Below are 17,798 nucleotides of genomic sequence, written 5' to 3'. Positions count from 1 at the left end.
TGAACATTTTTGGAGTGACGGAAGAAAAAATAATTGAGATGTATGCACCCCCCCACACACACACTTTACGGGACTCTTGGGAATAAAAATATGCACCAACATTAAGCTACAGTGTGACAAAAATATTTTCGCCTGACAGTCATTCAGTCCAATCCAACCTCCCCTCCACACACACGCACCTGTAAAATGAAAAATAAATGAATGAATGAGTCATGCAATACCTTCTGACAAAACTCCTCCAACGTTACATTTCCGTGCGTCTGGATCATTCAGCATGCTGTTACCAATAGTGCTGTATCCCAGAGCAGTTTATCCAGCGTATTGTCTCCAGTAGCACACGCAAAACCCTCATTTAAAAAGGGCGGTCTCCAAGACTTTGCACCTGTTGTAATTTGCACAAGCAATCTTAGTAAATCACCCGCAAACAAGTGGTTCAACCCTACACGCGAAATTCTAGATTGCGCAAGCAAATTAGCACATTGGGATCTTAGTAGATCGGCCCATAGAGTCCTCAAACGATGGGTTCCATTTTTAATTTTTGCATGGTTTATATACACTATAATACTTACCACCTTTTGTCATGTACTTGGTAGTCGCAGCCACCCTCTCAGCCCCCCTCTCAGTTTCAAATGTGAAGAGAAGACTTGGAGTTGCAGGTTTGATGGGTCGAGTTGCAGCAAGAAAGCCATTGCTGAGACTTCAGAATAAGAAAAAGAGGCTTGCCTGGGCCATGAAACACTGCCAGTGGACTACTGAAGACTGGAAGAAGGTGTTAAACCTGAAACTCGAAGTCTTCTCTTCACAAGTGAAACTCAGACTTGCTTACTATAACCACTATTGAGCTGTGCTTGAAGCTGTTGTCCTGTGAGTCACCTATCACGCAATCTGTTGACTCTCAGAAACTTGTCTTCTGATTCTGTTGTGGCTTTGGGTCTACCAGACCTCATCCTATCAGCATTTCCCCCAGTTTCTGAGTGCCTCTGGATGGTGAAGGAAACTGTACTTACTGACACCTTGACTTTCTTGTCATTTTCTCTGTAGGAAAGACCTACATTTTTAAGTGTTATAATGGTCTGTCTCTTCTATCGTTAATTGCCTTTTCCTCACCGTTTTTATAGTAACACACTACTCTCTGCAGTACAATACTGTTCAAATAATGCTCACGGTATGGTACCAAAGTGTGTTCCAACACTACTTTTATGCAGACAAGAGGGGGTTGTAAGTAACTAAGAAACGTTGGGACACCCGTAGGAATTGGTAGCACCAACTTTCGAGGCTTGATCAACCTCCATTGCTGAAGAACTGCTTTAAGTTGTTAACCCATTTCTTGTTCACTGAAAAGGGCCTTTTTGTGTAATTCTGAAATATACATTATTTTTCAGTTTTGTTTAACCCTACCTTTTTTTTTTTTTTTTTTTTTTTTATCTCTGGCAGTTAACCGCTTACCTTTGTACCATTTCAAGCTGTTTGAATTTCAGTACAAAACTGGAAAAACTGGGGTATTCTAAAACTTTTGACCGGTAGTGCACACACACACACACACACATATATATATATAAATGACAAAACTTCTCATAAAAAAATTAACTGTACTGATCCCTGGGGAATTTTTCTAATCAGCGCACAGTAAGAAAGAAAAGTTAAAAAAAATTAAATAAATAAAAAAAATTAAAATAATGAATCTGTAATCTTTTTCTTTTGAAAAACCATCGGACACAAATTATTATTCAAATAAGTGTTTGTTTTTTTTTTATTTAGCTTTACAATATGACTGGAATGGAACTCAGACATTTGAACATCATATAGAAAACAACATCACCTTAAAATGGACACATTTATTTGATATTCAGTATTTGGCTGTTTTGTATGGAATGTACACTGAGCAGATGAACAGAACAGATAATAAGGGGGATAGCTGTGAGTTACAGTTCTAAATGACATATTCTGACCAGGCGTTTATTTTAAAACAGACCTCACTGAATTTAAAGAGATTTAAAGCTGCATGTAAACTGAAATTTCTGGATCTTCCTTATGTCTTGTATGAACCATTGATTGCTCGGATGACTGCTTCCACAGCTGCTTCAGGTCCTACAATCCTCAGAAGGCAGTGAAAGGCCTCAACAGCACCACCCACAGGCAGACTGGAGAACAGCTGCAGCGCTGCAAACACATCCAATACACAGGTTAACAGTTTGTCTGTTAATATGGGTAAAAACATAGTTACAGAGGTCAATAGGTCAGTAATTTGTAGATAACAATGTTGTTAATATCAGAGTGAACCATTATATTTTATTATTATTATTATTTTTTTTATCTTGTCCATTGTCATAACAGCAAAATGGTAGTCCGGCTGCCTTTTTGTGCTGAACAAATTTGCTTTACCAAGGGAAACTTCATAATCTCCCCTTATTATTCTGCTGTCTTTATTTTGAGTTTCAGTTGAAACATATTTCAATGCTGGACCTGACATGAAGGAACGGGGGAAGGAGAAGAAAGGCGGAGGAGCGAAAGAGAGAGGGAAGGGGGGAGAAAAAGGAAAACAAAGATGGCAAAGACCCTCACAAGAGAATATCAACAATAACAACCATGGTGGTAATTACACTGTAAAAAAAGTTCATAAATTTTGCAGTGAAAAACTGCAAACCATTACAGTGAAAATCCATAAACTCTAAAACGGTTTAATGCTGTTTATATAACACTGAAGCACTGTAAAAAAAAAAAAAAAAAAGTTTATCAGGAAAAACTGTATTTTTTAAATGTGTTCTCATGGGAAAAAAAAAAAAATTCCCTACTTTTGCACTAGTTTTTTTTACAGAAACATGCCGTAATATTTATAACAAGTACATGGCTATTTTTGCTTGTATTTCACATAAAAAAATACTGTCTGTACCTGTCAAATTGATGTACTTTTGTGTTAATAATGGACATTTGCTTTAATATTTATGGCAGCTATAACCACAAGTTTTGCATATATGCTGTGCTAAAAATATATAAATTAAATGTTATGCTGTAATATTTATAACAGTTCACACTACAGTTTTTATATTAATTTCACATAAAAAAATTCTGTTAGTAACTACTATTGTACTATTAACTAATTACTAATTGGACTGATCTATTATACTATTGTGCTAAGAACAGAACTACAGAACTACTGTATGTCCATCTTTAGTTTCCATCGAGAGGTAATTCAATTTATATAATGAAAACCATTTAAATTATATTAAAGGCATCTCAGAACATCTGATTGATTTTAAAAGCATCTCAAATGTGAGTAGAAGTTTTATTTCCCTCCTACAGTTAGGAGATTTTGCATTACTTGTCAGCGCGCCTGAAATTCAAACAGGCCAATCAGCGCACTGCATCTGATTCATGTCCATGAACCTCTGACACACTCCGGATGAATGCCATGTGGGATCAGGTTGTTTTTGTTTCAGACAGTCGGACTTCCCCATTTAAATCTATGGTTTTTACTGAAGGAGCTTCATCAGCGGTTCAGATTTGTAGGACTCTGTCTCAGCCAGAACCTGTCTTCAGTTACCTCGGTTAGTAAATCAATACAAGTAAAAGACTTTAAGTGAACTGGGTTTATTCAGCTTATCAAGAGGGCTGCATTACAGGCAGCTAACATTATGCTAATGTCCCCGTACCTTTATGTCTTGCTACGTTAGGATTTTATAACAGTACAATTACGTAAATAATACATGTTCAGACATGTTTGGGAGACAGGGCAATCGTTTCATCAGTTTGACTTGCTTCGAAACATGCAATGCGGGTTTATGCCCCTAGCATCAAGCTAAAGTGGTATCTGTCTATTTGCTGAAGTCTCTGGTTGGTTAAACACGCTGCTCGTATTGATTGGGGGTACAACCTCTGTGTTTTTTTAACATCAATGATGTATTCTTGCAACATGTATGGAGAAAATGTTCATTCTGTAAAAGGATATGTTTTGCATTGCAAAATGCATCACAATGAACCCCAACTTATTTTCAAATGTGTAGAAAAACGTTGCAAGCAGGTGTTTTCTGGATACACAGCTTTAAAGTCACACTATCGCCACCACAATAGTACACCAACAGTTCATCAGGATGTGACTTTAATGCCATTAATATGCACCGTCTCACTTTGTGACCACCAGTGCGAGGGAACTAAATCATAGGTTGCTCACTTAAAGGAGCACATAGCAGAAGGGCATCATGTTGCTTGCCCAGTGAGGGGATCCAAAACTGAGTTCACTGCGAAAACATCTTTTTCCTCTCACATGTCCAGAAAGCACAGGCATTGGTCAGAAAATGTGATTTATGCATCAATCAAAGATACACAGTGTGAGAGTCCCACTACAAGTGCTACCATACAGGGAGCTGCTAGTGTGTGAGATGCTGAAGACACTCTTGGGGATGGGTCCATACAGGGAGCTGCCAGTATGTCAGATGCTGAAGTCACTGTTGGGGACAGGTCTAATTTCAGCAACCTGTATCTGAGAAATATATGTATGTTTAACATAAAACTACAGGAACATCTTCTTCCAGTGTCTACCATTCAAAACATTGTTGAAGAACTACAGAATATACACGAGTTAGGGCAGGCATATACTTTGAATTGACTTAACTTACTTCTAAAAGATAGGTCAGTTTCAGATGAAGGCATTGTAAAAATCTGACACAATTAAACAATCTGACTTGTTTACAGCTTGCCACACAGGGCCCATGAAAACTGTTTACTCGAGAGCCCAGTGCTATAAAGATATGCTCAAATATGTGGAACCCAAAAAAGTGTCATTGGGCAGAGTTGAGAATAGGATAGAGAGGTGTGCTTATTATAGATGTTAGAAACTTTAAAGGGTATGCTGGAGTCCGGTTTTTGGCAGGACCTCATGTCAGTGGATCTTAATGGTGTTTCCAAAACAGATATTCTCTCTGACAGTGGTGATGGTAAGGTGTTTATGTCAAACACATTTTTTCAGGACAACCCAAGTTGTCTCAATCTGGTTTTATACCAGGATGCATCTGAACCTGTGAACCCACTGGGTTCTGCAAAAAAGAAGCACAAGGTGGTGGCTGTTTACTTCTCTCTACTCAACATGCCCCCTATGTATGATCAAATGTTGACCACATGCAGCTGGTTTTGTTGTGTACAGAGAAGGATTTTAAGGAATTTGGCCATGCTAAGGTTTTTTCTGAACTGCTTAGTGATCTGACAAAACTGGAGGAAAATGGGATAACAATGGGAGATGAACATGTAGTAAAGGGAGTGCTGTACTGCATTGCTGGAGACAGCCTGGGCTCTCACACCATTGGTGGTTTTACTGAAAAGTCCATCTGAGTACTTCTGCAGATATTGTCTGATTTCTCAAACTGAATTTGTGCTGATCCTATCATCTGTGGACTGAAGCGGACTCTAGAAACGTACAGATCTGCCATTGAACAGTTGGAGACAGAGGATGCCCCACAAGTACAAGGGATAAAGTTCAGGCCTGTAATACTCTACAAATTGGGGCAATTGCTTTTGGGGGCAGTTGTGGCTCAGGTGGTAGAGTGGGTCGTCCAATAACCGAGGGGTTGGCGGTTCGAATCCCACTCTGTCCTAGTCAGTCCGTTGTGTCCTTGGGCAAGACACTTCACCCTCCTTGCCTCCAGTGCCACTCACACTGGTGTATGAATGTTTGGTGGTGGTCAGAGGGGCCGTAGGCGCAAAATGGCAGCCACGCTTCTGTCAGTCTGTCCCAGGGCAGCTGTGGCTACAGATGTAGTTTACCACCACCAGAGGGAGAATGTGAGAGCGAATGAATAATGGGTCAATAATGTAAAGCGCTTTGGGTGTCTAGAAAGGCACTATATAAATCCAATCCATTATTATTATTACAAATCTTTAATGTTTGTTCACCTGGCATGCCCCCGTCTCAGTCAAGACATCTTTGAGGGTGTCCTCTTGTATGATATTGCTCTTTGCTTCAGGTACTTCATCACCAAAAACAAATGGTTCACCTACACAATTTTGAACAGACGAATCAAGCAGTTTAAATACAAAGCAACAGATGCATGTTCCAAACCTTGTGAGGTCAGTCCTCAAACACTGAAACTGAGTGGACATGCTGTCCAAAATTGGAACATCTGGAGACTATTGCCTCTGATCATTGGAGACAAAATGCAGGACCCCAAGATAATGTGTGGCAGTTAATTTTGCAGCTTAGGGACATTGTTGACCTAATTTGTGCTAAGCAAATTTCCAAGGCTCAGTTTGTATCTCTGGATGCACTCATCCAAGAATATTTGGAAACCAGGAAGGCCCTATTTCCAGATATCAACTTGAGACCTAAACATCATTATTTGTGGCATTATCCAGGACTGATCCTGAAATTTGGCCCACTCATCAGGCTATGGATTAGGCATTTTGAGAGCAAACATAGTTACTTCAAAAGATGTGCAAAGCATCTGAAGAATTTCAAAAATCTGTTTGACTTTTTCAGAGACGCATCAGATGTTTCAGGCCTTTGTTTCCGCAGGGTCAGTGAGCCCTCCACAGCCTTGCAAATAAAAGGTTGCTCACCCTTTTACTCAGAGATTTATAGTGAGCAAGTTAAAAGCACAATCCTCCATTTTGGCTTCACTGAGATAAATACAACAATTCCTGTTGATGTACAATATAATGAGATAATTTACAGGAAGAGACATTTTGTTGTCACCAAGAATGATGATTCAGTGGAGTTTGTTTGAAATCATCCTCATTCTTGTGAAAGATGACTTGGCACTTCATTTTCTGATGAGAGTGCATGATGGGGAATTTCTTTCACACTACCACATGTACACTGTGAAAAAGGACACTGGAAGATTAGAATACAGACTTGTTAGTGACCTGATTGACATGTGGCCTTTATCACATTACATAAAAAATGGAAATCAGATTGTCCCACTGAAGCACAGTTTCTTGTCACACTAAATGCTTTTATTTCAGTGGGCCAGATGCTAAGCTCTCATTTGTGTCCTAACAGATATGAGTGCATCACAGATACCAAAGAACCTCAGCAATGCCATAGCACCAGTGCTTCCAGATATTTCTGATCAAGTTGTCAAGTCAGTAGAGGATACTTAGAAGGCACTTGGTGCAGCAACAACAGATGATTTACATTACGTTACCGAGGGAGACTTGCTGCCAGTGTTAAAGCCCATACAAGCTAGAAGACTGGTTGCTGCCTTGGCCCATAAGAGTGAGTGTAAAACACTGCCACCACAACCATACACTCCTCCCTTATAGAGCTGCTCAAGTAATGTAAAATAGTTGAAATCTCAATCAGGCTAAGTGCAATATTCAAATCACAAATAACTGTAGTGATATACTGAACTCTAAATATTGATCTTCAGATGAAACACATAACAAAAAATGTTACATCATCATGATTCTTAAGCACATTTTCAGAGTACATTAAAGTTGTGAAGTGAAAAGGAACATTTTAACAGTTTTGATACTATTGTGCAGCTGGGCCAGATGATAGTAGGGCAAGTTGCAAGTTGGCCTCCAAATCATTTGCACATGAAAACTCTGTAATCTGTAACGCATCTGAAAGTGCTGCAACATGTTTCAGATGCTGGCAGAGCACTGCACTAACATTTTCATCAAGAAGGACAAAGACATTTACCACACTTATTGAAATTATTTTTTATAAATAAAAGTGTTCACATCTATTCTTCATTGTTGCATTGACTTTTGCATGTATTATACACACTAACATTTAAGTAATGTCTAGAAATTCTGTAGACATTTCCAGAAAAAAGTTGTCAAACGTCTAGAAAAAGTGATAATATTTCTTGAAAAAAACAGTCATACAACTTTGAGAAAAATATTTCATTTAAAAATCCCTTTTAAGAAGTAATTTTTAAAAAGTCCTAAAATTTCAAGAAAAAAGAACAAAATTCTGAGAAAATGTCAGAAAATTTTGCCAAAAAAATATAAATGTCAAATTGTATCAGGTTGAATGTAGACCACAGCGATTTCTGAGATTTTCAGGTCGGCCCTGAGTTGGAAAAGTCTTGGAACCACTGAATTTTATCAATACGCTATATTCTGTTACAGAGTAGAAAAACATTCAAGGTTTACTGCTTTCAGATTTCTTTTGTTGCACTTTTACAGACTCAACTACTCCAACTCTAGCATGTTCCTCTCCAGTGTCTCACCTTTCCTCTCCCTCTCCATCCTCAGCCACTCGCTCACCAGTGTCATCCACAGCTACATCATCACCCTCAGGAAGCTGTCATCCAAGCAAGCACACCACCACTGAGATGGCAAAAAAGATAGTGGCCAAATATCCAAAGTCCCTTCAAGATGTGATTGATGGTGATGTTGTTAGACTTGGATACCATTCCCTGGTAAAGCAACTCCAGTCAAGAGTTGAAAATGTCAAATGACCTGACACACCAAAGATAAAGAAATGCAAAGTAACATCAGATGATGACACAGAGGAAATATCTGCTGAAGAACAAGCAAGAGTTCAAGACACATATGGCTGTATCAACTGGGAGTCAAAACATTTGCCACTTCCTGAGACTGTGGAGAGACTGTTAGAACAATTAGGCTATTAGACTATATCCTGTAAATACCAGGTGTCCAGAGCAGGAGTCATGGATGGGTTTTGATGACATTTTGCAAGAATGCTCGGACATATCCACTCAGGATATGTCTACCATTTCTTTGCTATCTGCTTGTTTTGTTCTAGTTTGGGACCAAAGCGTACTTGTTGTCCATCCAGTTTGGGTCCAAAACGGGCTGCTGCCCTTGAGGAGATCAGGCCATGGGGCAGGTGGGGGAAGAGTACAAACGCAGCCCTGGTCTTCAGACAAACCTGTTCCTAAATCACTGTGTTTTGAATACCTAAGCCAATGGTGAACTTGATCAACATCATAATATTTGTACACTTGGTCCAATGATTGTAATGCTCATGTTCTTTCATAAGATCTTACACTTCCTGTTGATAGTCAGTCAACTGCTGCATCTCACTGTATGTACTTGACTCCTTGCAAGTAAAATCTTCTGATTCCAGAATCCAGTGACTCCGTCTTTTGTCTCAGCGTGTATCACAGAATTTTTCTATCAGAGACAGCTTAAAATAAAAAAGAACAAATGCAGATGTTTGAAGAGATGCACTACAGTTTAGATGCTGTGAAAGAGTTAATCAAGTCCACCTACTTCACGCAGCGTAAAGAGATCAATAAAGGGTGCAAGCATCCAGAAATTAAGCCAGGAATGGCCATTTTTGTTTAAGCGATTCAGTATGGCAGCACACTTCCAGGAATTGACAAGCATAAGTTTGATTGAGTCCTTCCTTGTCAATGTGCTTGTCAACTTCTTCAAACGTGTTGATGCACAGAAACACAAACAAGTTCTGGATGCTCTTCTCAAGCAGCAAACTGAAAGACGTCAGACCACTGTTGCTCAGAAGAAGTCATACAGATGATGCGTCTACTGGCTCATTTTGATGAAAATGAAGAGCATCTGAATAAAACTAAAAATTAAAATAAAAAATAAAAATCTGTTCCATTTCATCAAGAAGACAAGCCTTGTTGACGAGGTTCAGATGGAGAACGTGCCACCAACACCCTGCCTTATTGTGTGTGGTAAGTAAACTGAACCAAGCCTGACCCTCATCCTATAGTGAAATAAGTACCATTCAGTGTCTGTTTATGGCTGATGTTGTCATTAAAGTTTATTTTTTATTCATTTTATTTTTTCTTAGGGTCCTCCTGCTTTGCAGCTGAGATGTTTGTGTTGAGCATCGACCAAGAGGTTTTCAATGACCACATCACTTCCTTCACATCTGCCGTCCACCTGATGTTTGGTAGTTACTTTTGCTTTAACATACATTACTCAATGAAACTACGGTCAACACTGGAGTTCCTCCAACGGTAAAACTTTTTTCCTTTTATAATATTAGAAAATACAAGGCATTTGATATCTCACCTGAGGTTCTTTCTTTATTTCTTTCTTTCTTTCTTTCTTTTTTAAAGGTGTTTTGTTTTTTTGTTTTTTTCCAATAAATCCTGAGAAAGGCACCAAAGTCGAGTCGAACAAGAAGAAAAATGTGTTCTCAGTCAATCCCAGGGTCCTCTCTGACCTTGCTGACCATGAGCGGACCTACCAGTGAGGGATCATATTGATCAATCAAATTAATCACATTTTATTTATATAGTGCCAAATCATAACAAAAGTTATATGACAAAAGGTACACTGGATGTTACACACTGGCGATATTTTGTTGTTCAAGTTAAATCTCTGACAGTTTTACCAAATGAATAGTTTTACTTGATAAATTGTCCAGTATACTTTGTACATGTTCAGCTGTACTGCACTGGTTTCGTACTTTAAACAATGTGAGGTAGACTTACTAGTTCCAGGAATGTCTTACAATGGTAACATTTAACCAGAGGTATACAATTCACATGCTGAAAGGAAAAGTTCACTTTCAGTGAAATTATGTTCAATTATACTCAGTCATTATCTGCTCATCCTCAGGCTGATGAGAAGTCCGGTGTAGTTTTTTAATCCACAAAACACTGCTGGAGTTAGAGAGCAAAATTGCTTTTGGGATTTTTCCAAAACAACGGAAGTCTATACAGATCACTGATAAAACATAATAAAACAAATCGTTGTTTGAGTGTAAAGGACAATCATTTGCTCACAAAATAATACATTCAGGTGTCCAAAAAATTCTATTAGGTTTAATACCATAAAGATTCAGGTGTTGTCCAAAAACTATTATACTAAAGAAATCAAGCAGATCTCGTAAAATGTCTGTTAACATCTGAAGTACCTGTTAATTAATTATCCTTCGTTCATTTGTTCATTCGTTCGTTCATTCGTTCATTCTATTCACACATATATTAAAAAATCCAAGTATAAGAACATTACATTTTGCATTTACATTATGTGAAATGGGACACCCTGAAAGCTGAAGAGCTTTTGAGAGGGGCCCAGACACAAAGAATAAATACCACATGTAACAATAACGCAACACATTTTAAAGTAAAACAAACCCAAAAATACCCCCCCTTTCAAGCATCCATAGTCTCACACAGTACAGGTTTACATGATAAGCACATTGATCCACAGTCTCACTCACACACACTCACATACACTAAATAAAATAATGTTAATATTAATAATAATGTTAGTTCCCTAACCTAAAACTAATCTAAGCCCTACTCCTAACAAGGTCCAAGTGGTCTAGTCCCCAACAGTCTTAAAACAAGTTACACAGAGGCAAAGAAAAGGTTTACAGCATTAATTCATACTTGAGCATATTCCAGTAGCAGTTGCCTCCTAAATCTCTTTTTAAAAACATGTACAGTAGGAGACATTTGTACATCTTTATTTATATCATTCCATACCTGCGGACCTTTGCAAACTATACTGAGACTGGTACATTTCAGTTTCCGTTTTATTCCCTGAATATGATGCTTTTTCCTAGTCTGATAGGCGTGTGAAGGAAGAGAAATTGGAATCAGGTCACAAAGTCTGCCGTTGAGCATATTGACAACAGAATACATTGTGCAAGCATTATGAAAGATATTGAGTTAAGTAATTTTCAGAAAGCCATAGCAACAGAAGAGTGGATCAGAAGGGGCATCAAATGTGGACCAAGATATGACAAGCATTTTATTTATTTATTTTACTTTACCTTTATTTAACCAGGAAGTCCCATTGAGATTAGGAATCTTTTTTGCAAGGGAGACCTTGCCAAAGTAGCAGCCATACAGTGTCCAAAAACATAAAACACATACATGATACACAATAAACAATAAAACACAATAACAACTATTCAACCATAATGGCATCAAGAAAAACAGTGACATTCCTCCTTCACTGCATTCTCCATGATACTTTTAAAATCATTAATAGAAATGAATGTATGTAGTTTTAGAGTTTCTTGAAGATTATTCCACAACCATGGTGCATGGTAGGAAAATGCTGTTTTTCCTAAATCTGTCAGAACTCGGGAACAGTCAAAAGCAACCACTTGGAGGAATGCAAATGAAAACTACTAGAGCTAACAGAAGGAAGATACTGAGGTATTTTGGGAGTTTACCCAGCAGAGCTTTTTAGATGAACATAAACCAGTGTTTTTGTCTACGGATGGTTAATGATGTCCAGCCCACTACATCATAAAGAATGCAATGGTGAGTGAGAGATTTTGTATTAGAAATAAAATGTAAAGAAGCATGACATTCTGAATGGAGGCTCTTTAAAATGGAGGTAGCTGCATGTCTGTACAGTAGATCACCATAATCAATGACAGGAAGAAAGGTAGCTTTGTTCCTTCCTTTGTATTGCTCCAAATAATATTACAATAATTCAGATGAGGCTCAAATAGAGACTGGTATAATGTAAGGAGTGCTTCACTAGGTAAGAAATGCCTCAACTTAAAAAATAATCCAACATATTTTGATACTTTTTTTGTTAACTCATCAATATGGCTCCTGAAATTTAAGAACTCATCCATGTGGACCCCCAGGAATCTGGTGGACAATACTCTCTCAATCGGACTGCCATTTATTTCTATTTTGACTTCTTCCATGTTGGTCTGATATTTATTTGAACGAAAAATAATAAAGTTTGTCTTTTATATATTTAAGGATGATTTATTACATTTTAGCCATATGTCGACTTTGTTCATCGTTTAGGATCTCTCCCAAGTCATTTATATTTTTATGAGATAAAAATTTATTTGTATCGTCTGCAAATAGTACTTTGTGTAGAATATTGGAAGAGAGTATGAAATCATTTATATATAATATGAAAAGAAGCGGCCCCAGTATAGATCCCTGGGGGACACCATATTCCATTGTTCGGTATTCAGACTTATGATTGTTTATTATGACATATTGTTTCCTCCCATACATATAACTTCGAAACCAGTTGAGTGCAGTATCTCTAATACCATAATATTGCAATTTATTTAATAGAATTTCAAAATCAATAGTGTCGAATGCCTTCAACAAGTCAAGGAAAACTCCAATTCACACTCACACTTTTCAATTGCTTCATTCATTTTTTCTAAGAGATCCAGGATCACCATAGCAGTAGTACTCTTCTTTCTAAAGACATACTGTGATGGAGTCAGAATTTAAAATTTTTCTAAGAGCTCTCTCCAAAAACTTGGATATGAAAATCATTTTTGTCCCCTGACTTAAACACTGGTGCAGTTCTAACAATTTTTGTCATGTCATGTCCCCACTGAGTAGGGAGAGGTTGATGGTGTAGACAAGTGGCTCCAGAATTTCGTTTAAAAAAGCTTTAAAAATTTTGCTTGAGATGTTATCTTCACCGATAGTGTGAGGTTTTCATTTTCATGACTATTTTATATACTTCATCTCTGTGTTAGCTTTAGAAAAAATGAGTTTAGGTAATTTCCTTGGACTTATTGTCTAAAAGTGATATTGTGTTGCTGACTAATGTTTATAGAAAGGTTCTTTCCAGCAGAAATAAAATGATCATTGAATTTGTTGGCAGGATTGTCATTTTCAGTGGCATTTTCTGCATTTTTTGAGTTTTTCTTGTGTGTACCAAGGTTATTATCGTTAACGAAAACGAACGAAATGACGAAAACTAAAATTGAAAAAACATTTTCGTTAACTGAAATAAATAAAAACTCTAATTAAAAGAAAAAAACAATAACTAACTGAAACTGTATTGTGATCTTACAAAACTAACTAAAACGTATAAAAATTATGGATAAAATTTCCTTCGTTTTCGTCTTTGTCAATGTCGGATTGATATCAAATTGCTTTATTCCACTCCAGCAGTTTGAGCTGGTGACACCATACGACACTTCACAGTCTGTCATGTCTGGTCACTGTGGTTTCAAGTGGTCTTCTGGTCCCCACTCTACCTGGAACATACAGACTAAAGCTGGGACAAAGCAGCACAGTCCTGTCTGGGATTTACTTTAGTAATGAGTGGGGTCGTTTTTTTTTTTTTTTTTTTTTTTTGTTTTGTTTTGTTTTGTTTTGTTTTTTTGGCGCACGGTGTGTGCGTGAGTGACAGACAGAGCGGAGCTAACTGACACCGTCAGTGTTGAACTAGCATCCAGGTAAAAAACTGGAGAGTTTATCGCCATGAAAAGACCTTCCAAGCCCTGAACTGCACAGTTTAGAAGAGGAGAAAAGAGGAGGAGGAAAACTAATCCAATTACAGAGGTATGGAACCTGTTAGAATGTTAAAAAAAACTTTGACATTACTAGCTACAGCTAGCTGAACTGAACTGAAGCAAAGTTAGCTAATAATGGAACTGGAGATGATTAAGAGATGAGATATCTGATAAGGTGTGGTTTACTGATGAGGAACTGGGTTATACATGTTTATAAGGTTTTTTTTATATATATGTTTCTATATGGTTTATATATGTTTCTGTGCGGTTTAACTGCTGGTTAGCTGGTTTATATATGTTTCTATCTGCTTTAACTGCTGGTTAGCTGGTTTATATATGTTTCTATCTGCTTTAACTGCTGGTTAGCTGGTTTATATATGTTTCTATCTGCTTTAACTGCTGGTTAGCTGGTTTATATATGTTTCTATCTGCTTTAACTGCTGGTTAGCTGGTTTATATATGTTTCTGTCTGCTTTAACTGCTGGTTAGCTGGTTTATATATGTTTCTTTCTGGTTTAACTGCTGGTTAGCTGGTCTATATGTTTCTATCTGGTTTACCACTGGCTGCTTTGTGCATCTCCTCTCACGCTTTGCACATCTTTGCATTGTTTTCACATAAGTGACGTTGTGTATGGATCACACACACACACACACACACACACACACACACACACACACACACACACACACACACACACACCTCAACATGCTATAGGGAATTTATACATTTTACTGTACATGTGTTTGTGCCTCTGCTCAGTCAATGAGCCATCCTAACCCGACCCCCAAATAAAGTGTCCAGAGTAACCCGCTGATCCACACCTCACTAATTTCTTTGAATAGGATGGTGAGGAAGATAAGATATATGAAATAACTAAAACTAATACTAAAACTAAACTAAACTAAAACTAAGCATTCAGAAAAAAAATGATAACTAATAAAAACTACCAAACCTGCTCTAAAAACTAATTAAAACTAAGTGAATTAGAGAAAAAAGAAGTCAAAACTAATTAAAACTAAACTATAATTAAAAATCCAGAACTATTATAACCTTGGTGTGTACAAGTATGAAGAAAGACTGTATTTTTATGCTTTCGACCAAATATTTCATTGAGTATCGGCCAGGACTTCTTTTGGTCACCCGGATGGACTTTAATGAGTTCAGTATAATACATTCACATATTCATGCGTATTACTTGTGTGAGCTTATTTCTATACTTTGAGTGTGTTTGTTTATTCAGATTAGTAGGGTTTTAACAAATCATTTATATAATTTATTCTTTTTGTTTATAGACTTTAAAATACCCTTTGTAAGTCAGGATTTCTGTTCAATTGCACCTTTATGTATTTTTCAGGTATCATAGAATCAATGGAGTCTGATTTTTTTAATTAGAGCATCATATGAGCAGTCAGATCCTTACAGTTATATACTGATTCCCATATTTTGGTTTGCAGGTTTGCACGTAATTTTTGTAGAGATTTTAAATTTACGACTTTAACTCTAAGTTTTAGTGGAAGGAACATGTATTTGTTCTAAAGCATCAGTACATAAAACAATAGGGTAGTGATGTGTTATATCTGTGAGTATTACACCAGAAGTTATGGAAGCTTTATGGGAATTTGTTAGAATATTATCAGTAATTGTCTTTAGTAGACTCTAACTCGGGTACATAAATTTATTGTGGGAAAAACAGAGAAGGAATGTAAAGCGTGAATAAAGTCAATTAAAGCTGCAAGCGGCATCTAAAGGCCCTCGCCAAGGGCACGTCCAGTAGAAGTATGCCCATCGTTCAGCAGGTGGCGCTCTAGCACCAAATTTCAGTTTCTTCTGATGAATAGGTGTAGGCCTGGGAGACTGACAATTGATTCAAATTTGAGGGAAATCATTGCTCGTATGTCCGAACTAAGGAAATCTTTGTATAAATAAATGTGTAGGGGGCGCTATGCAGCTAAAATTAAATTTCTTCAATTGAATGGGCCTGCAAGATGTACCACTGAGTCAAATTTGAGCCAAATCGGTGTTCATATGTCCGAGGTGATGCAATTTTCATGAAGGTAAATTTGTAGGGGGCGCTAGTGAGCGAAATGGCAATTTCTTTTGATAAATGGGTGTAGGCCTGGGAGATTGACAACTGATTCAAATTTGAGCCAAATTGGTGTTCGTATGTCTGAAGTGAAGTAATTTTCGTAAAGGTAAAATTGTAGGGGGTGCTATAGCTCCAAATTTCAAATTTTTCTGATAAATGGGTGTATATGTGTGTGTAATATGTGTGAGAGTGGCGACAGTGGCGAAAGGCGACCGCGTCACTGGCGATTTTGTCCCCATGCGCCCACTGCAGACTCAATAGGCCCTGCGCCGGCTTTACTCGGCTCGGGCCTAATAAAATAAAATAATAAGAAGAATCTGAGCAAGAACAATATAGCCGTTTCAGTGGAAACCACATATTTGGCCTTATGTGAAAGCTCTCGAGGTCCCCCACATGTCTGTGGGGTCAGATGTCATGTGTCGTGCACTTACACCCACATGACTGACCCCGAGTAGGCGTGTCCCATTGACTCCCATTCATTCTGAGCAGGTGTAAATATGCGACGTGTGCACATGTCATGTACATCGTCGGAAAGGTCTCAGTGCCGTGAATGTGACTATGTGTGAGAGTGGCGACAGTGGCGAAAGGCGACCGCGTCACTGGCGATTTTGTCCCCATGCGCCCACTGCAGACTCAATAGGCCCTGCGCCGGCTTTACTCTGCTCGGGCCTAATAATCTGAGCAAAAACAATATAGTCGTTTCCGTGCCAACCATGTATTTGGCCTTATTTGAAAGCTCTCGACGTCCCCCACATGTCTGTGGGGTCAGATGTCACGTGTCGTGCACTTACACACATGTGACTGACCCCGACTGGGCGTGTCCCATTGACTCCCATTCATTCTGAGCAGGTGTAAATATGCGATTTGTGCACATGTCATATACATCTTCGGAAAGGTCTCAGTGCCGTGAATGTGAATATGTGTGAGAGTGGCGACGGTGGAGAAAGGCGACCGCGTCACTGGCGATTTTGTCCCCATGCGGCCACTGCAGACTCAATAGGCCCTGCGCCGGGTTTACTCGGCTCGGGCCTAAAAATTAAAAAAAACTTGTAGGGGGCGCTGTAGCACAAAATTTCAGTTTCTTTTGACACGTAGGTGTAGGCCTTGGAGAAAGATTTCTGAGTCAAATTTGAGCCAAATCGGTGTTCGTATTTCCAAACTGATGTCATTTTTGTAAATGTACATTTGTAGGGGGCCCTATAGTGCGAAATTTCAATTTCTTTTAATAAATGGGTGTAGGCCTGGGAGATAGATATCTGAGTCAAATTTGAGCAAAATCGGTGTTCGTATGTCTGAGCTGAAGCAATTTTTGTAATGGTAAATTCACGAAAAAACTTTGCAAAGTTTGCGACATCGTCACAGAAAAACGGTGACACCAATCCGAAAAATTTGGCTAACTTTTGATGCCCCACTTCTCTAGATACTGGCCGACTTCCGGTTGTTTTAGGGGCACGGCCACAATAATATGTTTTGTTTGTCTGCTCATGATGAATCTGTGTACCGATTTTCATGGCTCTACGACAAACTTTATGTTGGACATGCTCCCATTGACATAATGCATTTCCACTTTTCAAGGG

The 17,798-nt window shown here is 38.2% G+C and overlaps 1 protein-coding gene across 2 annotated transcripts in view; it reads right to left on the bottom strand.

The window, feature by feature from the left end:
• Positions 1-1,777: 1,777 nt before the first annotated feature.
• Positions 1,778-17,798, bottom strand: part of cenpp (centromere protein P) — a 375,236-nt gene continuing 359,215 nt past the window's right edge. Inside the window, exons 9-10 of one of the 2 annotated variants that reach the window (XM_030133511.1) lie at positions 5,884-5,984; positions 1,778-2,160 (exon numbers count right to left, since the gene is read on the bottom strand). In XM_030133511.1, the coding sequence (XP_029989371.1) occupies positions 2,098-2,160; positions 5,884-5,984 (164 nt within the window). In that variant the 3' untranslated portion in view covers positions 1,778-2,097. The remainder of the gene's footprint in view (positions 2,161-5,883; positions 5,985-17,798) is intronic. The other variant, XM_030133512.1, reaches the window with a different exon arrangement.

Source organism: Sphaeramia orbicularis, chromosome 5, assembly GCF_902148855.1.
Source record: "Sphaeramia orbicularis chromosome 5, fSphaOr1.1, whole genome shotgun sequence".
Taxonomy (NCBI): Eukaryota; Metazoa; Chordata; class Actinopteri; order Kurtiformes; family Apogonidae; genus Sphaeramia; species Sphaeramia orbicularis.
This window is presented reverse-complemented; position numbering and strand designations above follow the sequence as displayed.